General features: G+C 44.0%; 1 protein-coding gene across 2 annotated transcripts in view; it reads right to left on the bottom strand.

Moving 5' to 3' along the window:
- The window catches only part of LAMA2 (laminin subunit alpha 2), a 1,085,231-nt gene that overhangs the window by 384,868 nt on the left and 682,034 nt on the right, over nucleotides 1-18,329 (bottom strand). For both annotated transcript variants that reach the window (XM_040429125.1, XM_040429126.1), the window contains exon 22: nucleotides 15,712-15,848. In XM_040429125.1, the coding sequence (XP_040285059.1) occupies nucleotides 15,712-15,848 (137 nt within the window). The remainder of the gene's footprint in view (nucleotides 1-15,711; nucleotides 15,849-18,329) is intronic.

Raw genomic sequence — 18,329 nt, 5'->3', positions numbered from 1 at the left:
ATGAGGAGTCCATACTTTTGGGCTTCGGAATCCGGTGAATACGGTCAATAGTTAAGTCCATGTCTGGCACAGCCACTTTGAGGAGGCTTTTAAGGAACGGCTCCAGGGCCTTCTGTTCCCACCGACTCTGGGACTCCACATAGTCGCACATTATTACGATGGTGGCGGTCCTCTATATCTTGCACTTTACTCTTAGGGGTAGTCAAATCTAATTCATGCACTTTGTGAGCGTCGATCAAGGAGTTATGGGAGGTGGCAAACTCCGCCATCTTACTGCGCTACCCTAAGCTGGGACTCCGCTCCAGGGCCTTCTGTTCCCACCGACTCTGGGACTCCGCATAGTCGCACATTATTACGATGGTGGCGGTCCTCTGTATCTTGCACTTTACTCTTAGCGGTAGTCAAATCTAATTCATGCACTTTGTGAGCGTCGATCAAGGAGTTATGGGAGGTGGCAAACTCTGCCATCTTAGTGCACTACCCTAAGCTCTGAAGTTTGTGCCTAAACTCCCTCAGGAGGCCTATCATGTCTTCTTTGAGGGAGGATCGTAGGCTTTCTAGCATGGATCGCATGGTGTCCTCTGTTAGCGTGTGAGAAGGCAACCTTGAGAGCATTGGCTCCTCCGTGCCAGCAGAAGTTCCAGACGATAAAGCGGGGGAAGCTGCGGCGGAGTATGCTGTCGCTGATGACTCGGTGAGGCCCCGACTTGCAGCCATCGGTTTGACAAAAAACTCTGAGTTTTTTTGAAGCTTGTCGTTTTCTAAGTTTCCCCGTCTTGCGGAACACTTCTGCTTGCTCTGAGCACACTGGATCTATGCTCGGATAGCCAATTTGAGCCACTTTGTGGGTGACTGGTGCGGAGCTAGCGAGTTAGGCTATTTTCACACTTGTATTATCTTTAACATAGCCAAGACAGATCTGTTTTGAACACCATTAAAGAGTTAATGTAGGACGGATCAGTTTTCTATTGTGCCAGATTGTGTCAGTGAAAACGGATCCATCTACATTGACTTACATTGTGTGCCAGGACGTTTGGCTCAGTTTCATCAGACGGACACCAAAATGCTGCAAGCTCTGGCTCTGAGCGCATCCAATCATAGTGCACCGCTCATAGCCAGGGAGGAGCTCCTTCTCCCTGGCTATGAGCGGTGCGCTCTGCTTGGATGCGCTCATAACCAGGGAGAAGATAACCGCTCCAGCCTCCGCCTAGTATAACCAAGTCAACTAATTAGAATATAAGGCACCGAAATCAACAGGGGACAACAGAAGATGGACTTAAAAAAAAAAAAAAAGAAAAGTGCAATGACATCAGTGGGGACCGCCCTATAAGGCAAGACCCTAATTAGACTAGGGTTAAACAGATGAAAGGTCCTCTTTAACCACTTCCCATCTGGGCCCTTTGCCCCCTTCCTGACCAGGCCAAATTTTGCTAAACTGACATATCTCACTTTATGTGGTAATAACTTTGGAACGCCTTTATTTATCCAAGTCATTCAGAGATTGTTTTCTCGTGACACATTGTACTTCATGATAGTCATAAATTTGAGTCAAAATATTTCACCTTTATTTATGAAAAAATCCCAAATTTACCCAAAAATTTGAAAAATTCGCAATTTTCTAAATTTCAATTTCTCTGCTTTTAAAACAGAAAGTGATACCTCATAAAATATTTATTATTTAACATTCCCCATATGTCTACTTTATGTTGGCATCATTTTGGAAATGTCATTTTATTTTTTTAGGACGTTAGAAGGCTTAGAAGTTTAGAAGCAATTCTTCAAATTTTTAAGAAAATTGCCAAAACCCACTTTATAAGGACCAGTTCAGGTCTGAAGTCACTTTGTGGGGCCTACATAGTGGATACCCCCATAAATGACCCCATTGTAGAAACTACACCCCTCAAGGTATTCAAAACCGATTTTACAAACTTGGTTAACCCTTTAGGCGTTCCACAAGAATTAAAGGAAAATGGAGATCAAATTTTTAAATTTCACTTTTTTTGGCAGATTTTCCATTTTAATCAATTTTTTTATTTAACACATCGATGGTTAACAGCCAAACAAAACTCAATATTTATTACCCAGATTCTGCGGTTTACAGAAACACCCCACATGTGGTCGTAAACTGCTGTATGGGCACACGGCAGGGCGCAGAAGATAAGGAACTCTACATGGTTTTTAGATGCCATGTCCCATTTGAAGCCCCCTGATGCACCCTTACAGTAGAAACTCCCAAGAAGTGACCCCATTTTGGAAACTAGGGGATAAGGTGCCAGTTTTATTAGTACTATTTTTGGGTACATATGATTTTTTGATCATTCATTATAACACTTTATGGGGCAAGGTGACCAAAAAATTGGTTGTTTTAGCACAGTTTCTATTTATTTATTTTTACAGCGTTCACCTGAGGGGTTCAGTCAAGTGACATTTTTATAGAGCAGATTGTTACGGACGTGGCGATACCTAATATGTATACTTTTTACACAATAATAGCATTTTTGAAACCAAAAAATTATGTTTTAATGTGTCCATGTTCTGAGAGCTATAGTTTTTTTATTTTTTGAGAGATTTTCTTATGTAGGGGCTCATTTTTTGCGGGATGAGGTGACGGTTTTATTGGTACTATTTTGTGGGACATACGCGTTTTTGATCACTTGGTGTTGCACCTTTTGTGATGCAAGGTGACAAAAATTGCTTGTTTTGACACAGTTTTTTTTATTTTATTTTTACGGTGTTCACCCGAGGGGTTAGGTCATGTGATATTTTTATAGAGCTGGTTTTTACGGACGCGGCAATACTAAATATGTCTATTTTATTTTATTTTTTCTATTTTTAATTTTTTTTTTATTCCTTACTTGGGATTCTTTTTTTTTTACATGTGAAACTTTTTTTTATTTTTTTTTTTCAACCCTTTATTTTATTTTATTTTACACTTTTCGTCCCCCATAAGGTCATACAAGACCTCTGGGGGACATTTACTTCACTTTTTTTTTTTTTTTACACTGTTGATTTCTCCTGTAACTGGGGCTGACATAGTAGCCCCAGTTACAGGACAAATGCACCCCTATAGAGGCTGTACAGCAGCAATCCTGTGCTGTACAGCCTCACAGCAGGGCTGATCGAGGTCTCTGAGAGACCTCACACAGCTCCTGCACTCTCCGGTCACGGCGGTCACATGACCGCCGGGCCGGAACAGGAAGCGCACAGCGCTTCCTGCTCTGCAGACACAGCGCTCGGTGAGCGCTGTGTCTGCAGCGATCGTGAAGGCAGGGACACCTGGGCACTGTCCCTGCCTTGTCTTAGGGTTGCCCTGCTGTCACTGACAGCGGGCAACCCGATCAGCAGCTGCACGATTAGCGTGCAGCTGCTATTTCTGACAGGACGTTTTAAAACGTGCTGTCAGAAATAGACGTCCACCCATAGGACGTTTATATCCTATGGGCGGACGTGAGGCGGTTAAGCAGCCGGCGCCATTAGTTTGCAGGCCCCATTCCCCCGATACCCTGACCTAATAAATACTCAATTAAGCCATAGTTTTGTTAGTCTAATTAGAGTTTGGCTTAGAGTTTTTATGAGGTCAGGAGTTCAGAGATGAAACTTCACGAGTCATCCGCTGATGGGACTCGGAAGTAATACTCTGCAAACAGACTGATTTTTAAGCCCTGTATCTCAAAAATGGCTGAACATTTTTAATAATGAAAATTGAAAAAAACATTTTTTTTGCCCAAATTGAGTAAAAATGCAATCATAAAAATTGGCCTAAAGGTGTCAATAGTCTTTAATATTATCATAACATTGTTATTTAATGAAGATTTTATATGCTTGATTTCCTTCTTAACCATCATCCTAACTAAAAGAAATTGAGTCCAATCCAGTGTCAGCTCTCCACTGATATTATACACTTTCATCTGAAATTAATAAAACATCCACATGAACCACATACAGAGCAATGTTGGCACCATAACTAATTTGACTTTTTGACAATAACTGCTGGGAGCACTTCCAAACAACTGGTCTCATCGTCCTTTAGATTGCCGCTGCCAGACCTGTGTATAGCTTCCAGCTTGGCATACAGATAAAAAGAAGCTTTCGATTATAAAAGCCAGCCTCTCTACAAATGATTGTTCATACATTTTCTATACTAATCATTTAAGCAGTTTATATGCCTAAAGGATAAATTCAAGGTCAGTTCTATAATGTGTTTGATGTGGGTGCTACCAGTTATAAACCCATTTATATTACAAGTGTTCTCTATAAAATGGTGACAAGAAGATAAAATGATGAAGGGGAGCACTGCATAATGTAAATTCTGTAGCTGTGAATGTTTATTGTACAAGGTGTTCTGTACAGTAGAATACTTCAAAGCCTGAAAGAGGCATGGTATACACAACACAATAGAAGTTCAATGCAATGTGGGTAATCCCTATGGTAACAAATTGCTATTTTATATTCTTTCCTTGATGGCATTCAAAATGAATGCAACATATAGCTGGGGACACTACTAAATGTATGGAGAACTTTACATTTTATCATTTCGTACTTCTTTGTTTTATTAACTATTTTAATATTATTCTTTATGTAGTAAAGCTAATGACCTACATCTTACTTACAGGAATCTGAGATATAATGCTACAGGGTCCTCCTTGTCATGACACCTTTCTCACTATCTTTGAAGGTAGAACATGTTCGGTGACCCTTATTTTTTTAAGAATAATGTGGATTTGCAACTTTTTCTTTTTACTAAAGGAAGGTGTTAGTTTTACCATTATGTCCCAATATACCGGCGCTAAAAGGACTGCATTTATTTTTGAGGTTTTGGGAGATTACTGTACATTAGTGGCGTACTTTTGTTAAAATATTTTAAAACTAAACTATAATATTGTCTGTTAATTATAAACTATTTTGCTGAATCATTAGCAGCATTAGAAGGGTTGCATATTTTCCTATTTCCAACTCAATTAAATTACTTTAAATGAAAATGAACTTGAATTTTTAAATATTCATCTCTTCCACTGAAAGTATGATTGACAAGTAGAAGAGTATTGTGTATTAAATAGTTGTGTGTGTGTGTGTCTATTACCCAGTTCAGTAGTGACCTTTAAATGATTCAATTACTTTTCATAAAAACATGTTTGTGAGTGTAGAACACAATCTAAAGAAACCATTGAGGCTTCTTGACATTATGTTTAATATTATGAACACACGTAGTGACATTTATACAGGAATGATAACAGACCTCTTATGTTGTAAGCATTGTATTGTAAATTCCACTCTTTGTGCAAGACATCCGATGAAGTGCATATGAAGCTAATAACTGCAGTCATATGATAACAGGACAGATGGCATACCTTCAGCAACCCAGGAAGAGAGGGGAGAGGATGGGGGGAGTTGTACTCTCAGTCGCAGTTCTCACTATGTCACTGTCCTGGGTTGTGCAGTAGTGAGAAGGGTGCACCTTTCTTCCCTTCAGGGCATTCCCTGACTTGGGAAATTCTCCTGCCTGATAGTAGTTTAGGGTGCCCTTGGTGGTGTTTGGTTTTGGGGTGCAAGGCAAGGTCTCTGAGAAGTGTGAGCAAATGATGAGACCAGGTTTAGTGCAACAGGTCCTCTGTACTTTACTGAAGCAGTTTAATAGATGGCTCACATAGTCAGTGTACACATGAAGAGTAGAGCCGGACTGGGGGCGGGAGCCTTTAGGGGAGGCGACCATGACGGGGGGGGGGGGGGGGGGGGGAGGGGGTTAGTGAGACCCCCAGAACAGGGATTGGTGGTTTTAATTAAGTGGGGGTGTCTGAGGGTTTGAAAGTGAGGGGCAGCAGTCGGTTAGGGGCCATTTTGTTAGGAAAGCGCCAAGACCTGACTTACCTGTGGCTACCATGGAGGCTATCATCCAGGAGTTGCGGAGGGCGGCAGCAGAATGAGGAGAAGGATGGCTGCAGGACCGAGTGCAGGAGCTGCTGCGAGGGGAGACCGAGGTTCCAGCTACGCCTCCGCCTGTGGCGTCCCGGCCGCGGCGGTCCAGGCCGTCGGCGCGCCTCAGCCTGGAATTGGCGTCCCCTCGGGCTCAGTGCCAAAAACGGAGCCCCACCAGGGACCCTCCACACCGGGGGGCAGCTGATCCAGTGCCTCCCTGCAACCCCGGGCGTGGGAAGAATCCAAGAAGTCGGCGGAGCTCACCCGCAGGCTGTGCCAGGTCTGCCCGGCGGTCGACCCGGCGTCTGGAGTCTGGACCAGGAACGGCAGCCCCAGCCCATGGATCGGTGGCTGGGGGCCTTCGGCGACACCAAGATGAGGGACGGGGCTGCTGTGGGGGAGGAGACCAGCTCCAGCAGGCCCTCGGCGGGAACATCCGGGAGAGAAAAGGAGGGAGGCTCCGCCTCCTCTGAAGATGGACATGTGCGCTCTGGGAACTATGTCCCTGACTCCAGCTCAGTCAGGGGACATCTGGCAGAAGAGGATCCAAGGAGGTCGGGACGTCCGGATTAAGGATCTGCGGCTAGTGGGGTCACAGCACCCACGCAGCCAGGTGAGGCGCCTTGGGGTTCTATAGTACAGTTGGGGGTTAACTTAGCGGGCGGGTATGGGGGGTCCCAGTCAGATCTAGGTAGGGGTTTGGGTCAGTTGTTGGGAGGATTGGCGGGTTTGGTTGAGGGCCTGGGTAGGGGGGACTGTCCCCGTTACCGGCGTGGGGTGTTGGGGGCCTTGGTGGGGATGGGGGCGTTGGGACGGGGGCTCCGGATGCGCGGGCGAGTACAGTATCGGTGCAAACGCAAGCGGGGGGGGGGCTGGGGAGGAAGAAGTGGCGAGGTTAGATGACAGGGCTAAAGGTGAAGTGTACGTCTGTTTCGAGGGACCGTTAGGCGCCCATTTGAAACATGAGTTAAGGGAGAAAATATGGAAAGGGGAGTATGTGGATATTTTTTCCCTGTTTCCCTTAGAAAAATTTTATCTGGATAGGGCGAAGCGAGATGAGGGCAAGAAGGAGGAGGAAGAGAGACGGAGACACCGGTTAATTCCGCGGACGTTTGCCAACTGGTTGCAGGCGTTCGCGATTTTGGCAAGTGTCATTGGGGAAAAGGAGCCGGAGTGCTGCTCCACTCTTTTTTGAGGCGTATAGGGTGTATGGGGGTATGGCGTGGCTGCGTTATGACGAGCAGTTCAGGCAGCGGAAGGCAGTGGGGGATAAAATGGGACCACAAGGATATCGCCTTGTGGTTGAAGGTGACGGCACCGGCTAGGGCAGGGCAGTCATTTTGGGGGGAATCTAGTAGTGGGGGGCAGTCTGGATTTGCAGTGGCATCCGCAAAAGGGCTGTGCTTCCTTTTTAACTTAGGGAGTTGCAAGTTTAGGACAAAGTGCAAGTTTTTGCACGAATGCTCCACTTGCGGCGGGTCAAACGGAGCCTCGCAATGTTTTAGGGGAGGTAAGCAGAGAGGGGCAAACGGTTTTGGAAACATGGGAGACACCAGTGCGGCTGGGAAGGATGCGGCCTTACCTCGATAGGTACCCGGATAGGCAAGCGGCGGTTTTGTTGGGGGAAGGGTTTGCGTCGGGTTTTCGGATACCGTTTGTTCAGTCCGGCGTTTAGTTAAAAAGGATTTGCGTTCGGCGTTGGAGCACCCGGGGGTCGTTACGGAAAAGTTGGAAAAGGAGGTCAAGCTAGGTAGGATGGCCGGCCCGTTTTCGGGGCCGCCGCTAGCGGATCTGCATCTGTCTCCGCTGGGGGTGGTCCCAAAGAAGGATCCCAATAAATTACGGCTAATTTACCACCTGTCCTTTCCTAGGGGAACGTCGGTCAATGATGGCATAGACCCGGCTCTGTGTTCCGTGGTTTATACGTCATTTGATGCGGCAGTGGCATGGGTGAAGCGGTTCGGAAAGGGGGCGCTTTTGGCAAAGACGGATATTGAAGCAGCGTTCCGTCTACTGCCGGTGCATCCAGATAGCTTGCATTTGCTGGGGTGTTTTTGGAAAGGGGTGATTTTTGTAGACCGTTGTTTACCGATGGGTTGCTCCCTGTCGTGCTCATATTTTGAGACCTTTAGTTCATTTTTGGAATCCGCGGTTAGGGATTTGTCGGGTAGTAACTCCGTCATCCATTACTTGAATGACTTCCTTTGCGTGAGCACGGCAAATTCGCGGGTTTGTTCAGTTTTGTTAAACACGTTATGCGGGTTGTTTGGGCAGTTCGAGGTTCCATTGGCGGGGGAAAAGACGGTGGGGCTTACAACTGAATTGAGTTTCTTGGGGATCATTATTGATTCGGAGCGAATGGAGTGTAGGCTGCCATCGGATAAATTGGAGAATCTGAGAAGGGAGGTGGCCAGGGCTGGGCGGTTGGAAAAAATAAAGCTTAAGGAACTTCAGTAGCTCCTTGGTAAGCTGAACTTTGCATGTAGGATCATGCCAATGGGCAGGATCTTTTGTAGGCGGTTGGCTGGGGCGACATCGGGGGTCCGGGATCCGCATCATTTCATTAGGTTAGGCTAGGAGTTGAAGGCTGATCTGGCGGTTTGGAGTTCGTTTTTAGATAAGTATAACGGCCGGTCGTTGTTTATGGGGGAGGTGGTGTATGCAGTGGATTTTGATTTGTTTTCAGACGCGGCAGGGGTGCGGGTACGGCGTGTACTGTGGTGGGCAATGGTGCGCTGGAGTGTTGGCTGATAGCTGGGTTCAGAGGGGTTGGGTAAGAAATTTGGCCCTGTTGGAACTTTTCCCGTTTGTATCGGCGGTTCTGTTGTAGGGGAAGTTTTTCCGGAACAAGAAAGTCCGCTTTCATTGTGATAACTTGGGGGTAGTACAAGCGATCAACCGTTTGTCGGCCTCATCGCCATTGGTGATTCGGTTGTTGCAGAAGTTAGTGATGGAGTGTTTGGTACTTAACGCTTGGGTGGTGGCTGTGCATGTTCCAGGGGTTGACAACTCTCTCGTTCACAGTGGGACCGATTTCGTCAGCTAGCTCCGGGCGTGGCGGAGGTGGGGGTAGAATGTCCAGTCTCGCTGTGGAACATTCTGGAGTAGCAGTAGCGGGCCTTATCCGGTCATCTTTGGCGCCTGGTATGTGGGAAAGATACTCGAGGGCTTGGGAGTGTTGGGAACAGTGGAAAGTGAGATTGGGTGTGGGTGACAAGGATTTAGAAATACCTATGTTGTTGTTTATTGGGCATTGAAGGGATGAGGGTTGGTCTGTTTCTAGGATGAATAGATGCTTGGCAGGGCTGGTTTTCGGCTCAGGAATTTAAGGGATGTAACTAAATAGTTTTTGGTAGCGCGGGCCATGAAGGATTGGCATCGGGAAAAGGCAGGGGTAGACTCCCGCCGCCCAGTGTCGTTTACATTGTTGGTTAAGCTGGGGGAGAAGTTGGGTACGGTGTGCAGGTGAGACGGGGAAGCAAAATTGTTCAAACTGGCTTTTTCGCTGTTGTTTTTTGGGGCATTGCGGCTAGGCGAATTGGTTAGCCCGACAGGGGATAGAAGAGGGGGGCTGTTTAGGGATGACGTGGATATTTTGCCAGATAGGGTGGAATTCGTGATCAGGAGGTCAAAGACTGACATGGAAGGGAAAGGGCGGCTGGTTGTTTTTTTTGAAATCCCAGATTGTCTAATGTGCCCACTACGTTGCATGCGGGATTTCATCAGGGGCAGGGTGGGAGACGGGTTGACCCCGTTATTGGTTCATGAGGATGGTTCCTTCCACGATTTCAGTTTTCGGCAGTTTTTAGGCGGTGTTTGGCGGAGTTGGGCGTGGGGGAGTTAGGTTTTTCCAGCCACTCGTTTAGAATTGGGACGGCGACGGAGGCAGCTAGATGGGGGTTAGGCAACGACGTCATAAAAAGGATAGGTAGGTGGGAATCGGTACGATTTAGGTCATACGTAAGGCCAGAAGGGGTTGTTTGGTGAGAGGTGGGAATTTGGGGGAATGGGTTCAGCAGTTGTGGCATGGTTGCTTCTTGTTTCTCTTGTTTCCTTTATCGTTGCAGGTTCGGACCCAGTGTTGATTCGGTTGTTGGGTCATTCGTATATGTGGTGGGGAGCTTCCAGGGCTGCGGTTAGGCCGGACGGTTTGCAACTCGGGTTTGCTCGTGAAGTGGCAGTGGTAAGGTGGCTTGGCAGGCGGGGGATGATGTGGAGTGGGGTTCTTCCTAACAGATTTGTTAGGCAGGACAGGGCCCCTGATGTTTTGGTCCTACATTTAGGGGGGAATGAATTGGGGGCTAGGCCCTTTAGGGAGTTGGTGAGAGATGTAAAATTTGATTTGTTGTGGTGTACCCGGGCAGTTGGGCGTTGTACCCGGGGATGATAAAGGTATGGTCGGACATCGTGCCGAGAACGGTTTGGCAGGGGGCCCGCTCAATGGAGAGTTTAAACAAGGCCCGAGTGAAAGTCAATAGGGATATTGGGAGGTTCATTGTGAGGAATGGGGGGTTAGCGGTGCGGCATCAGGATCTGGAGAAGGGTATCGGGGGGTTCTGGCGTAGTGACGGGGTGCACCTCAACACCCTGGGTTTTGATATGTGGAGCTTGGCAATACAGGAGGGCATGGAGTTTGTGGTGGAGGTGTGGAGGGACGCACGGGCTTGAGGGGGATCAAGCCTGTGCGTTTTTGGCGGTGGGAGGTCCTTGGAGTCGGTGTGATTATATGGTAAGGAGGATGGGAGGGCCCTACAGGTGGGGCTGGACTCCCAGGATTGTTGGGCGGCTGTGGCGGAACTGTCAGGGTGAGCCATCAGGGGTGCCTCTGAGCTAGCGGTCAACGGCTGGGGGTAAGTCGGCTCACCTCGGCACGGTTGTTTTGGGTTTTAGGGCTTCAAGGACCTCCCCCTTGGGAAAGAAGGGACATACATGTTAATGTGTTTTGGTTGGGATTTATGAGGTTATTATTATTATGATATTATATGTATGTTTGTAATAAATCGGCTGCTGTGGCCAAATTAATCCAAAAAAGCGGTGTCTGTGTCATTATTGGGGAAAGGGGGGGTGGGGGATGCATCTTGTGAGGTAGGGTTGGGGTATGACTGTGGGTAGTCGAGCGGTATTAACCAGTACCTCCGTCATGCAATCTTTACAGAACACTTATGTGGTTATCAAGGCTGTGTATCAGAGGCTGGTCTTTCTCTCTTTTAAATCAGTCTTTACTATCTCTTTTTTTCTTATCTAATGGGTGCAATCTATCTATCTATCTATCTCTACAGTATCTTCAGTGGAATACATACTGTAAATTTCTGCTCTTCTGAAGTGATGGGGAACCTGAAGTTTATTGCTCCCATCAGTATGCAAAGAAGTCTGTAGCCTCAATATAAATGATTTAAATTTCTCTGACATATACATAGCAATTATTGTTGTATGGCTACTGAACTTTCTGCTGCCTTCAGTAACTCTTTCCCTCAAGGCTGCCACATATGCTGTCACTTTGCTGCATATTATCCACAGGCAACAGGTCTCTCTGTTTAACATTGCTCCTCACTTATTTTACATGTCTACTTGTTTATAGTTAGCATTAGAATAAAATAACTTCCTTCTGGAGAGGAATAGGTGGTGCCTAGCAACAGTAACTGGGAACTTCCCAGTCTCTCCATATACAGCTTATGGAAATTTCAGTGCACAAAATACAGTGACATTAACACTTAAACAAACCTCATTGATATACATAATTAAAAATCCTCAGTGGATTCTAAACATGAAAATCAACAGCATTCTCTATTTTATGTTGCAATACCCCAGATTGAGTATTTCAAGAACTGCAATGAAGCAGGATTTATGTTATGTGTGAGCTCAATCTAAGATAACTGGCTGCAGCAGGAGCCAGTCATGTTGCAGGTTTCATCATAGATTTGGTAAATCCTCCGGCAATCTGTGTGCCAGGCTTAAATCTACGGCAGCCTCCTAGTAGTTGTAGATTTCTGTCTTCATTCATGCAAGATAAGAAAACTGGCACATCTTTGACACATCACTTGTGACAAAATTTTGTCGCAGTGGCGTTTAAAAAGTCACAAAAACATGATTTGCGCCTTATTTACGATAGAAAACTGATAAATTCCCCCCACAGTGTGCAATATGGCGCACTTTGCTTTTATTTTATTTTAGCTGCCCTCTTTATTGCTATCATTCATTTATTGGTTTAGTGTTCCTTTAACAAAGAAAAAGTCTGGCCTCTGCTTTTTTCCACTGCGAAGATACTGCACAAATGTAAGAATAATGCAGTGGGTAAGTAAATCCTAAATTATAAGACTTATACCGTAACTATTTTAAAAGAAAAGAAGCAATGCAATACATTACTATGGTTAAGACAAATGAATATAACAGGAAGTTACGATATCTATAAGTTCATAAATATGTAAGAAATAAGAATAATAATACTCTAAAAACATAAAAAGCTGACAGACTGTACAATAAAAGTTGCTGAAGATCCTACTTGAAGAATGTAAGTTAGTGATTTATCACCAGCCTTCATGAGCGTTCCAGTAACAACCATGTAGAAAAATGACTTGCAAACATCACAAACTATGAGCTGCAGTCTATATATACAGGGTATAATGAGTAATTTATAGGAAGTGTTTCCCCGGGATCTGTCATGCAGATATGATATTTTGTAAATTGAAAACAAAACTCTTCATAATGTTTGAGAGTGCAGATGAATATTAAAAGACAGATCTTATACATAATTCACCAGAGTTCTCGGAATAAACTACCATAAGTGTTTAATTTGTTTACACAAATGGAGAAGCCACAGCTTACTTCTTAAATATTAAGGCGTCTGTTTAATATTGAAATGATGCTTTAGAATAGGTTTGTCTTATATATGTAGCATATGAGATGTCATGCATTCACTTTACGTAAAATATTGAAATGTTGAGCTCCCCAATGTGTAGCAATAGCAGGCGAAGGAGGAAATCACACACAATGCAGCTGGGATTTGGTAAGCTATTTACATTTATATGAGAGAGTATAATTTTATAATGTGATAACAAATCCTACAGAGACCATGGTAATTCTGAGTATGGGTGGAACACGTTAACTGATACGTGTTAACAAACTGCACTGTGCTGAGTGAAGCTGCAACGTGAAGGAAAGAATAACATAGCAGGTTCCAGCTCTCCAGCCTAAAGTCATGCTTTATTTCCCCTGTGGTGATTCTGCAGGAGAACACTTGCTGACTGGTTCCCATACAGAATGCAGCAGATTGCTGGGGATAAAAGAAGTGGGTCAACTTATTTTCAGGTGCCCCTTTGTAAGGGGTTTTCTGAAACTTATATACTGATGATTAGTGTTAAGAGAATCAAAGTATCCGAAGTGGACTTCGATGTGAATGTCATGGAAGATGTAATTCTCCACAAATCAGAATTTCCTTGTGCTTCGTGGTAAATAATAAATTTTCCCTCAAATGGCATTAAAAAAAAACTCACCTCATCCTTTTGAGTGTGAAGAGGCAGCCATCTTGCTTGAAGATCTGAGCAAAATCTTGTGCACCATGACCTTCAGGGATCTTTTTGTGCTTAAATGGGGAGAATATTTTTTTTTTCACTGACTAACTCCTATAAGGCCTAATTTTTTTAATCTCAGATGCTGTGATCAGCTATGGATGCATCTGAGGGGTTCAATGATGGCCTTGCGCTTGGTAATCACAAAGAAATAAACTTTGTGATGAAGTGATTCATCACAAAGCATATTTCTTTGTGAAATTCGGCGAAGCAGCCAAATCAAATTTTCCATAATTTTGCTCATCTCCACTGATGACCTCTGGAACGGTCAGAATAGGTCATCAGTATAAAAGTCTTGGAAACCCTCTTTAACAGAAAGAGATGGATGACTTAGGAGAGCCAGTTAGCATCTGACATTGAATCCCCATTATACTTGAATGGGGCTTACCTGTTGTAATCTGCTGTACCTTATATAGCCACAACCAAATGTACAGCACTGTGCCTTGGTAAACAAGGGGATCCAGCAACTACTTGATTGCCCCTTCATTTAGCCCCTTCATTTAGCTGGTTGGTGGTTCTCTGTCAGAACAATTTTCTTCGAGACGACAATTCTTCAGCAAAAAGGAAACTAACGTTTAGCTTTCAGTTCCTTTGCAAATCTGCAAAGAATTTTGTCTCCCTGAGGATAATGTCTCCCTACAGTGATCAATTCAGCTGGAAAAAGAGAGCCATGTTCCAAAATGGTGGGACAGTCCTGCAACTTTGATTGGGGGGCATGTAGCCCTTTATCGTGAATTGAGTGAAGCCTCCACTGCTGTAACCACCATTGATAACTAGAATGAGGGGAAAGACTCTTGTCGTAACTAATTTTTAGAGCTGTAGATTAAAGGGATGAAAGTTGAGACTAAACTTATCAAGTGTGGTACAGAACATAATAAGCAGGACGTAGTGCAGAGTTTTGAAATTTGGATGGCAGTAGCAACATTTTCCAGAATGCAACATTTTTACGCCAGTTTGTGGGTGAAGACCAGGAAGTGATGAATATGGCCAGGTCTGCAGGAGCTTCAGAGTTGTTAGCAAAAAGTTGCAATTTTGCTTACATTGTGCGACTTTTCAAGAGTTTACGCATGTCCGGAGTATGCTTACAACATTGCCTAAATTCATAACAGATTCATAAATGTGAGGGTCCTAACACCAATTTATTAACCTCACATTTTCTCTGTACATTTCTATTTTGGTATGAATCCCTTTTGGTGTGAAAACTGACACTTGTGTGTGATAAATTTGTGCACAATCTAATTTACATATAATCTTGGTGCATTTTGCGTTATTTTCTTTGGCACAGATTGCTTTAGAAGTCTCCCCCTTTCCAGTACATATCCTGCAGCAAGTAGAGAAAGTGCTCTGTGTGAGCTCTTCTACTGTATATCCTTGTTCTAGTGATCGGTGGGGGTCTCCGCACTCAAACCATCATGATCATCTGTTGCTGATTTCAGCTTTTAGCAGAAGCATCAGCTTTCGGACATTTTGGAAGAATAAACTAGTTTCACTTAAAGGGAACCTGTCGTCAACTTTATGCTGCCCATACTAACGGCAATATAAAGTAGAGACAGGTGAGTTGATTTCAGCGGTCTGTCATTTAAAAGTTAAAAGTAAGTGGTTGCTGAGAACCAACATCACAATCATTGCAGACTGGGCCTGGAAAAGAGTCATGGCCACCTGAGAAGAGTCATGGTTATTCATGAATTCCTGCTCTCCCTGCCCACCTGCTGATGACTGACAGTCTTTTACCTAGTTTTCTCTCTTTCTGTCTAGGAGAGAACTGTCAATAATCAGCAGATGGGCAGGAGAGCAGGAAATTATGAATAACCATGACTCTTCTCAGTTAGGTTTGACTCTTTTCAAGGCCTGGGCTGCAATGATTATGATGCTGGTTCTCAGCAGCCACTTACTTTTAGCTCATGAGTGACACACCGCTGAAATCAGCATTTCTGTCACTATTTTATGCTGCCCTCATTGAGGTCAGCATAAAGTTGATGACAGGTTCCATTAAAGACTATCATCAACTATTATCTTTACCATTTAGATGGATGATACAGGAGAAATCAACACAAATACATTATACAGTATAGTCTATACTTTTAATGAGGTTCCTGGATGAATAACATTAAATAATATAAGAAGTTTCTTCTCCAATGGTTCAGCTGATCAAACCTGATTAGCTGAACCATTGCGACTATAATAACACTGCTTGCCTGCTATTTAAACCACTGAGAAATTTTGATTGACTGACCTTGCATCCGGTGATAATGCTGTATCCCCAGTGATTTGGTGCACACTTGTCACACTGCTCTCCAACGGTGTTGGGAGGACAAACACACTGACCAGTTTCTGCCTCGCAATTATTCCCAACATGAGGGCAATCACAAGCTTTATAAAAGAAAGAAAGATTAAAAATATATATATATATATATATATTAATTAAAATGGGTTAAAAGCTATTGTTTGACTATACACAGTTTTACATTTTATATATATATATATTAGTGTTGAGCGAGCATGCTCGGCCAAACACCAGTTCGTCTCGAGCATCGCTTTGCTCGGCAAATCGCGGAGTTCAGCAGAACACCGCGTGTGCTCGAGCGTGATGCTCGAGTCAGTGTATTTAAATCTAATTTAGCCTCTATTTCTAGGCAGAAGATCGCTGTACAGTGATGGAATTGCTCAGTGTGAGTCCACGGCTTAGGAGTCCCTGCTCTGACTCCATATATAGCTATGTCCATATATGGAGTCAGTGCTTGGGGACACCCCAGTGTATTTAAAGCAGGCATGCTCGACCTGCGGCCCTCCAGCTGTTGCAAAACTACAACTCCCAGCATGCCCAAACAGCCTACAGCTATCAGCCTACAGCAGGGCATTGTGGGAATTGTAGTTTTACAACAGCTGGAGGGCCGCAGGTTGAGCATGCCCGATTTAAAGGGTTTCTGTCACCCCAATTTTCGCTGTTAAACAGGCTGACATTATAGATGTGAAATTGTCACCTGAATTTAACTCTGCATTTCTTTTTTTTAGGTATGCCCCCAATTTCGTGTAACTTTAGCTTTAATTATATGCAAATGAGCCTCTAGGGGGTCGTTGCACTTGCTCCTAGAGGATCCGTTCGCCCACCTCATTTCCACGCCCTTCTGTCTTGATTGACAGGGCCAGGCCAGCGTTGGTTCTCCTGCTGGCCCCGTCTGCCGTGTAAATCTCGCGCCGTCCCATTCAGTATTCGGCGCAGGCGCAGTGAGAAAGCCTTGCCTCTAATGTAAAAGGTTGTGAGTTCAAATCCTGGCAGAAACTTTTCTGAAATGCAGGCTAAATTATATTTAAATACAATGGGGTGTCCCCAAGCACTGACTCAATATATGGACATAGCTATATATGGAGTCAGAGCAGGGACTCCTAAGCTGAACTAGAGTCCCAACACCCTCCCCTCTTCCGAGCCGGGGGTGCCGGGGGTGCCTGGGGTTCTCCCATTGACTACCATTGTGCTCGGGTGCTCTGTTGAACACCCGAGCATCGCAAAGTGTTCTACTCGAGCACACGAGCACTTTGGTGCTCGATCAACATTAATATATATATATATATATATATATATATATATATATATATACACACAGTACAGACCAAAAGTTTGGACACACCTTCTCATTCAAAGAGTTTTCTTTATTTTCATGACTATGAAGGCATTAAAACTATGAATTAACACATGTGGAATTATATACATAACAAACAAGTGTGAAACAACTGAAAATATGTAATATTCTAGGTTCTTCAAAGTAGCCACCTTTTGCTTTGATTACTGCTTTGCACACTCTTGGCATTCTCTTGATGAGCTTCAAGAGGTAGTCCCCTGAAATGGTCTTCCAACAGTCTTGAAGGAGTTCCCAGAGATGCTTAGCACTTGTTGGCCCTTTTGCCTTCACTCTGCGGTCCAGCTCACCCCAAACCATCTTGATTGGGTTCAGGTCTGGTGACTGTGGAGGCCAGGTCATCTGGCGCAGCACCCCATCACTCTCCTTCATGGTCAAATAGCCCTTACTTTCAAAGTTTTCCCAATTTTTCGGCTGACTGACTGACCTTCATTTCTTAAAGTAATGATGGCCACTCGTTTTTCTTTACTTAGCTGCTTTTTTCTTGCCATGATACAAATTCTAACAGTCTATTCAGTAGGGCTATCAGCTGTGTATCCACCTGACTTCTCCTCAACGCAACTGATGGTCCCAACCCCATTTATAAGGCAAGAAATACCACTTATTAAACCTGACAGGGCACACCTATGACGTGAAAACCATTTCAGGAGTCTACCTCTTGAAGCTCATCAAGAGAATGCCAAGAGTGTGCAAAGCAGTAATCAAAGCAAAAGGTGGCTACTTTGAAGAACCTAGAATATGACATATTTTCAGTTGTTTCACACTTGTTTGTTATGTATATAATTCCACATGTGTTAATTCATAGTTTTGATGCCTTCAGTGTGAATCTACAATTTTCATAGTCATGAAAATAAAGGTGTGTCCAAACTTTTGGTCTGTACTGTATATATATATATATATATATATATATATATACACATTATTCACTAGCTGAATGATTGTACTCTATAAACCATGGTATGTAATGTAATTTTATATGGGCTGTATTCCTTTTACGTATTGTTCATTTAATTAATTTTAACTTTATTGATAGATTATATAACTACTAGTTTAACCATCACATACCTAGAAGAAACTATTCAAGTGTAAGAGCCTGAGATGACCTGTAAGATTCTGATTCTTGGCCAGCAGTGGTCTTTTATTCAAATATTATATTTGCCATTTCTTTATAATTACGTTCTTAGGTGCCCAACAAGAAAACTGCGTTGCATAATTG

Source organism: Bufo bufo, chromosome 4 (assembly GCF_905171765.1).
Source record: "Bufo bufo chromosome 4, aBufBuf1.1, whole genome shotgun sequence".
Lineage (NCBI taxonomy): Eukaryota > Metazoa > Chordata > Amphibia > Anura > Bufonidae > Bufo > Bufo bufo.
The sequence above is the reverse complement of the archived record's forward strand: the minus strand, read 5'-3'. Positions and strand labels throughout refer to the sequence as shown.